The sequence below is a fragment of the Cannabis sativa genome, chromosome 9, assembly GCF_029168945.1.
Source record: "Cannabis sativa cultivar Pink pepper isolate KNU-18-1 chromosome 9, ASM2916894v1, whole genome shotgun sequence".
Taxonomy (NCBI): Eukaryota; Viridiplantae; Streptophyta; class Magnoliopsida; order Rosales; family Cannabaceae; genus Cannabis; species Cannabis sativa.
In genome coordinates, this window is record NC_083609.1 from 25,937,842 (window position 1) to 25,945,805 (window position 7,964).

The 7,964-nt window shown below is 30.1% G+C and overlaps 1 protein-coding gene and 1 pseudogene across 2 annotated transcripts; one reads left to right on the plus strand and one right to left on the minus strand.

The window, feature by feature from the left end:
* Positions 1-2: 2 nt before the first annotated feature.
* Positions 3-1,879, minus strand: LOC115723896 (protein ALP1-like; annotated as a pseudogene).
* An 88-nt stretch (positions 1,880-1,967) lies between these two features.
* Positions 1,968-3,446, plus strand: LOC115700146 (glutathione S-transferase T3). 2 transcript variants are annotated; one of them, XM_030627705.2, is made up of 3 exons: positions 1,968-2,365; positions 2,454-2,664; positions 2,911-3,446. In XM_030627705.2, the coding sequence occupies exons 1-3, from the start codon at positions 2,075-2,077 to the stop codon at positions 3,225-3,227; spliced, it is 819 nt and encodes a 272-aa protein (XP_030483565.2). In that variant the 5' UTR covers positions 1,968-2,074; the 3' UTR covers positions 3,228-3,446. The 2 variants fall into 2 exon arrangements, with proteins under 2 accessions (XP_030483565.2, XP_060961102.1); XM_061105119.1 differs by having other exon boundaries at positions 2,454-3,446.
* Positions 3,447-7,964: the final 4,518 nt, after the last annotated feature.

Sequence of the window (7,964 nt, forward strand, 5' to 3'; positions counted from 1 at the left end):
AATACTGTAAAATCGGCGAAATTCGATAAATTAAAATATCATATTGCAATAACATAAATATTACATTACTAGAGAACAAACATTACATTCATGACAAAAAAATTACATTAAATTAAATTAAACTTGAAACACACACTTAAAATTAATTAAATTATATTAATTTTGTGAGTTACCATATTCGTCCCACAAGTGTTCGATTAATGCATTTCGAAGCTCAATGTGAGCATCTTTATCTTTAATTTTTCTATGTCTGGCAAGAAATTCTTGAAACCGAGCATTATCATCTTCTACCATCTCAACTTCTGGACTTGGCACTTCGACACGCTCTTCAATTGGTGCATTTAGATCACGTTCATCTTCTATTATCATATTATGCATAATAATACATGAAGTCATTATATCATGTAAAACCGTTTTATTCCAAAGACGTGTCGGTCCAGCAATAATTGCAAATCTAGATTGCAATACTCCAAATGCACGTTCAACATCTTTTCTACATGCTTCTTCTTTCATTGCAAATAGTTTCTTTTTTGGACCACGTGGATCATGGATAGTTTGAACAAGAGTGGACCATTTTGGATATATACCATCGGCTAAATAATAACCCATATTGTACTCTTTTCCTTTAATAACATAATTAGCGGGTGGAGCAATACCTTCAGCCAGATTAGCAAAAAGATGGGATGCCTCTAACACATTAATGTCATTATTAGATCCTGGTAAGCCAAAATATGCATGCCATATCCAGAGATCATAGTCAGCTACTGCTTCAAGAATAATAGTCGGGGACCCACTACGACCGGCATATTGTCCTCCCCAAGCAGTTGGACAATTTTTCCATTTCCAATGCATACAATCCAAACTTCCCAACATTCCTGGAAAACCTCGACGTTCACCAATGTGGAGTAGTCTTGCAACATCATGAGCGTTGGGTGATCGGAGATAGTGGGCTCCAAACACCTCAACAACAGCACGACAAAATCGCTTCAAGCTTTCTAAAGTTGTAGATTCTCCTATTTTGATGTATTCATCGGTAGCATCTGCCGGCATACCATATGCTAGCATACGAAATACGAGTTTGTAACTTTTTGCAAGCCTGATAACCCGAGTTTTCCCATTCTATCCCTTCGCTGGAGAAAGTAATTGTCATGTCTTTGTATAGCATCCAAAATACGAAGGAATAAAGGACGACCCATTCGAAATCTTCGGCGAAACATCAAATCGGTAAATCGAGGATTCTCTGCAAAATAGTCGTTGAAAAGATTACGATCAGCATTTTCCCGGTCACGGTTAATAACTATATGACCAGGAATCGAGCCTCGACGTGAGCTTTGATTTTGTTGGTGTTGAGCGATACAAAAATTATTGTTAGCAGTGATTTGACCTACCACTTGCATTTCTATATCATCATAATATTCATCATCTGAAGAAGACGATGATGATAAATACGATGAACTACCAGGATAAGAATTCATATTTTTTTCGAAGTTAAATTGTATATATTTTTGGTGTGCCTCATATCATGTATCATATCCATATTTTATAGTGTAAACATTCTTATCTTCTGATTCCAAAATTAAAAGATAAGAAATCTAGTGATTTAATCTTGGCCGCTGAAATTATTTCACCACGATCTCAACCGTTGCAGTGTGTTGTCACATCACAACCTTATCTTTTGATTCCAAAATTAAAAGATAAGAAATCTAGTGATTTAATCTTGGCCGCTGAAATTATTTCACCACGATCTCAACCGTTGCAGTGTGTTGTCACATCACATCCTTATCTTCTGATTCCAAAATTAAAAGATAAGAAATCTAGTGATTTAATCTTGGCCGCTGAAATTATTTCACCACGATCTCAACCGTTGCAGTGTGTTGTCACATCACATCCTTATCTTCTGATTCCAAAAGTAAAAGACAAGAAATCTCACAGTTTAATCTTGGCCGCTGAAATTATTTGACCACGATCTCAACCGTTGCAATGTATTTTCCTTTCCTATATAATCTCACACTTCTCATTCAATTTGATCACATCTCTTCAACATATTTCCTAAATAGCTATATTTTCTTCAAAAATGTCTTCCATTCGCGGTTCTTCTTACTCAGTAGAGGAAGATGTGCACTTGTGTCATGTCTATGTTGACATTTCTCAAGATCCAATCGTAGGAAGAAACCAATCAGGTAATAATTTTTGGGCAAGAGTTCAATCAGAGTACCACACAGATGGAAAATTTAGTAATAAACCTCGCCCAGTAAGATCTTTGCAAACTCGAATGTCTACTATTAATAGTGCAGTTGCAAAATTAAGGGGATGTATCAATCAAATTGAAAATAAAAATCCAAGTGGTGCTTCAGCAGAAGACATTGTAAGTGTTTGTTATTATAATTTATTTATTATTACTATCTTATTTTTCAATTTTCATTAACGTTATTACTTAATTTATATTGCAACAGTTAATTCAAGCGAAGATGTTATTAGCCCAAGATAAAAAGTACGATAAAGGCTTTAAATTTGATCATGTGTGGCACATCCTCAAAGGTATTCAAAAGTTTTCAAATGATGAAAACATCAATGCACCACGTAGATTCCAACACGAAGGTCCTAGTTTCACTTCATCGAAATCATCATCTCACAATTTTGAGTCTCCAACATCGGCATCCACTGGTATGAGTTCATTTGATCTAAACATGAATAATGAGGAAATGAATACTTATCCAACAGAAAGACCATGTGGTGTAAAAAAAGCAAAGGAAAAACAATTAGGTAATGATCAATTCAACAAACTAATGGAACAAAATAAAGAACTCATTAAAGTTATTGAAAAGAGTAACAAGGATAGAAATGAACGTCACAGAAGAAAGGCTGACGAAAAAATTTTATTCACGGATTTGAATTCTATATCCGATCCAGAGTTTCATAAGTACATTCAAAGTGAAAAAAGACGAATTTACAAAGAAAGGGCACAAACATCCGAAGTTGGAGAACAAGGAGAAGGATCTCAATATGAGGGATCTCAATATCAGGGATATCCAAATCAGGGATCTCAATATCAGGGATCACAATATGAGGGGTCACAATATCGAGCATCTCAAGATTCGGGACATGGCGTTGAAGATGAAGATCAACGATCTCAAGATCAAGGTGAAAGAGCTGAAAATGACTCACAAGTTTATAGTCCGTATTATGACTATCTTGGCGGATCAAGAAATAATCTTCCACATTATTAAATTGTTGTATCTCATTTTGTCTTTGAAGGTTCGTATCTGTGTTATTACTTTTCCGTTTAATGTTTGGTGTGTTGTATTTTAATTTTTAAATGTATGTTTAAGTTTGTAATGTTTTTATTATGTATTATTGAGTGTGCTTTAATTTTATAATGTTCTGTTGTGTAATATAAAATATGTGTACTATTGATTAATAAGAATATGATGTTTTAGTGTGTTTAATTTTAATTTTAATATGTGTTCAATTTTAAAAATTATTTTTATTGTTTAATATAAAAAAATATAATAAATTTTTACTTAAATTATAATTAAAAGAAAAAAATAATTTATGATATTCACATTTAAATTTACACAAAAATAAATATTATAAGGTGCTTTTACAATGTATTCTTCTAAATAAAAGAGTCACGCAACAGAAAGTTTGAATTTTATTTTCGGCATGTTAAATTTTTTTAAATTTTTTAAAATTTTGCAAGATGTTTTAAATAACTATAATGTACACGACCATAAAAAAAAAAGACTAAACAAGTCTCCCGAATGCCGAAACAGGTAGGAGTAAATCAGTGCACCACTTTTAAAGAAGTGCTTTATTTTCGGCTTATTAAATTTTTCTAAATTTTTTTAAATTTTACAGGATGTCTTAAATAATTATAATATACACTACTATATAAAAAAATAGACTAAAAAAGTTTGTCGGGTGCCGAAATAAATAGGTACATCACTTTTAAAAATGTGTATTAAAAAATTTCCCAAAAAATAATTCTTAATTTTACAAATATAATAATATAAATATATATAAATATTAATTAAAGTATTAAAAAAACTAAAAAAAAAAAAAAACAAACAATGCCGTCGCTACAGTGCACGGCATATAAGCCGTGCACTGTAGACAAATCATCATTTTGCAGTGATAGATGCTGCCTCCTTGGAGCATTAACTACTCCATTTTTCAATTTTTGCTGCCTCCTTTGAGGTGCTCTAAAAACAATTTTCACTCCAACTACAACACCAAAAATTACACTAAAAAATTATTCTTTATTATTATATTAATTTTTTAATAAAATAAAAAAATTAATATTATATTAATTAACTAAAACCACCACAAACTAAAATGCACAATTCTAAATAAAATAGTTACACGTGTAACAGATAGTTTGAACTTTATTTTCAACTTGTTAAATTTTTCTAAATTTTTTAAAATTTTACAAAATATCGTAAGTAATTATAATATACACAACCATAAAAAAAATACACTAAAAAAAGCTCTCAAATGCGAAAACAAGTAAAAGTACATTAATATACTACTTTTAAAAAAAATACATTATAATTTCATAAATACAATTAATAATATAAATATATATTAATTAAATATAATATAATATATATGGAAGAGGTTTCAATGGTTACATTTTTATTGTAACCATCATGGTTACATTTTTTTTAAGCCATTGGATTACTATTAAATGGTTGTGATTAATTTGAAAATTAAATAAAAATAAATAATAAATAACTTGTAACCTGAAAGTAACCTAATCATTTATTTCCTTATAAAACTTTAATTAAGATTAATTATATTTTAAAATTAAATTAATTATAATTATTAATTAATTTTTTGCAATTTATTACTATATAAGGATATTTTAGCAATTTATTTTTTTATACTTAAATTATTTAAAATTTTATAGCAAAACTTTTTATAATTTAAAATTATACACATATAATTTCATAATTTAAATTTTATTATACTTGTAATCTTAATTTAATTATTACACTTAATTATTTAATTTTTTTATTTAAATATTTAAAAAGTAAAAAATGAAATAAGTAGAAGAATTTTTTAGAAAAAAAATGGCTGCACTTGTTTTGAGGTCTCATACTTAGTTCATATAATTGTAACAAAATAATTAAATATCATTTAAAAATAATTAATTATTTGAAAATTTATTATAAGAAGAGAATTTTAATTTGTGTCAAAAGAAGTTTAATTTTTGTAAAAAAAATAAATTTTATTGTAAATATTATAATTAAATGGCTTAATTATTAAAATAATTCAAGTAAGGATTTAAATATAAATATTAATTGCTAAAAGAGGTCTTGTTAAATATTTAATTAATTATTTTAAGAAAATAATTAATTATAATTAAATAATTCTAAAAAAGGAATGTCTATTTAATTAATTATTTTAAGAAAATAGTTAATTATAATTAATTAAATCTAAAAAAGGAAAGTCTACCTATTAGTAACCTGCTATTACAGGTTAAAGAAAAATGTAACCATATAGTTACAATAAAAATGTAACCATTGAATAGTCACCCAATATATATATATAAAAAAAAAAAAAAGTGGATGCCGTGTGCTACAGTGCACGGCATATGTACTGTGGACTGTAGCTTCCACCCCAAATTCAACATATATATGCAGCCTCCTTGGATAAGAATTCATCACCAAATAAAAGATTTGGTGCATCCTTGGTGATGCTCTTATATTCGAACCTTTGCCGTAATCTTTTTTCTTTTCTTTTCTTCTTTTCCTTCTGACAAAAAAAAAAATCTTTAGCTAAAACCAATTTCGGAGATAATTCATTAAAATTTAAAATTATTAAACAAATATATATTTTAAAATTTTGCCACAAAACATATTTTTTAAATTTATTGGCTCGTTTGGTACCCCAAGATCGTGTTATATTAAATAACAAATAACATTATGTTTGAATAAATCAATGTATTATATTAACTATTACGACCAAAAATTTTAATATAATGTATGTTATATTATTTAATAAATAACAAATAGTTGTATTACCTTGTATTATAATATTTACAAAGGATTCAAGGTCAACAACAATCTCCAACCTGGACTCGAACCCGAATCCAAACCCAAACCTGGGACCCGGACCCAGACCTGGACCCTAGACCCGAACTCCCGACCCAGCTTGGACCTAGGATCCAAACCCGAATCCGAACCCAGAAATGGACCCAAACCTAAACCCAGACTCGGACTCAGACCCGAACCTGAACTCGAATCTGGACCCGCACCCCGAACACCAGACTCGAACCCAAACCCGAACTTGGACCCGGCCCCGAACTCGATCCCGAACCCCGAACCCCAAAGCTAAACTCGAATCCGGACCCAAACTTGGTGTTGGGTTTTATGCCCTAAATAAAACTCATTTAAATATAATCAGATTTACTATTAATATAGATCAGAAATAACATTTAATGTTGCATGGTTCACATGATTTATTTCATGATTATATGTACATAATGTATGAATTCATCTGAAACCCTTTTCACATACTTGATCCTGTTTATTGTGCTGTCAACACATTGGAAAGTAAACATGACTATGTGAATAAAGTTTCTTAGATTTATCAGACATAGGGTTTTACTGATATGATAATCTACAACAGAGTTTACTTGCATTTGGAGAAATGCTATGTTCTTTCCAGAGCATTGGTTAAAGTAAAGCTCAGGTGGGATGCATGGAGTATGCATCGGAAGGGACCGATATTGAACTTTGACTTAGATTTATTAAAATTACCGTAATATCTATTCAAGTCAATATCGCCTAGTTGATCCTAGATCAAATGATCTTAATCCTGTTATGATTAGGCTCAATCTCAAGAGGCTATTCGTGTTCTTTGATTTGTTAGTTAAGCCTACTTTTAGGTCAGGGTGATACGTACATTTTGGGAACACGGTAGTGTAATTGAGTGGGAGCGCTAAGATAAACATGGAATCTATAGCTTCTATCTGGCGAATAATAAGTAAATGATGATCTCCTTCGAGCTTGACCAAACGAAAATAAATGGTGGAGATCTCATTTCACATAAGCTGAAATATCATTTATATGGGGTTAAGTGTTTTAAGGATTAAATACATTGTAGGGTGTACCGGTAATCTAATCCCTTTACAGTGTAGATCATTCATATAGAGGATCATTGATCAAATTAGTATTATAACAATGGATAACTAATGATGTATCTATATGGTGGATCATATAGAGCATTCTATATACTGAGAGTGCAATTCTAAGTTCTATGCGTGGATTCAACGAAGAATTAATAAGTTAGTGAATTTTAGTAATAAATTCTTGATCTACTTATTGGAAGTTCGGTTATATAGACCCATGGTCCCCGCACTAGTTGAGATAATATTGCTTGTAAGACTCATATAATTGGTTTTGATTAATCAATTATAATTCTCAAATTAGACTATGTCTATTTGTGAAATTTTCACTAAGTAAGGGCGAAATTGTAAAGAAAGAATTTTTAGGGGTATATTTGTTAATTATGATACTTTGTATGGTTCAATTAATAAATATGATAAATAACAATATTATTTAATAATTATTTATAGTTATTAAATAGTTAGAATTGGCATTTAAATGGTTGAATTTGAAAATTGGCGTTTTTGAGAAAATCAGATGCAGAAAAAATAAAACTACAAAATTGCAAAAAGTGAGGCCCAAATCCACATGTATAGGGCCGGCCACTTTTGTAGGGTTTTCCCTCTGATATTTTCATTATTTTAATGTCAAATAATTCAAACCTAACCCTAGTGGAATGCTATAAATAGATAATGAAGGCTTCAGGAAATTTACACACTTTCTTCTGACTTTTCATTCAGAAAAAACTGAGCCTTTCTCTCTCCCTATCTTTAAGCCGCCACTTCTTCTTTCTCTTCCCTCTTCAATTTCGAAATTCTTAGTGTGAGAGTAGTGCCCACACACAGCAAGTGA

What these genes read in the sequence shown, in the direction of transcription:
- LOC115700146 (XM_061105119.1), top strand. Translation starts at nt 2,075, where the DNA reads ATGTCTTCCATTCGCGGTTCTTCTTACTCAGTAGAGGAAGATGTGCAC. An exon ending in GTGCTTCAGCAGAAGACATT is followed by an intron (nt 2,366 to 2,453) that starts GTAAGTGTTTGT and finishes ATATTGCAACAG; the next exon opens with TTAATTCAAGCGAAGATGTT.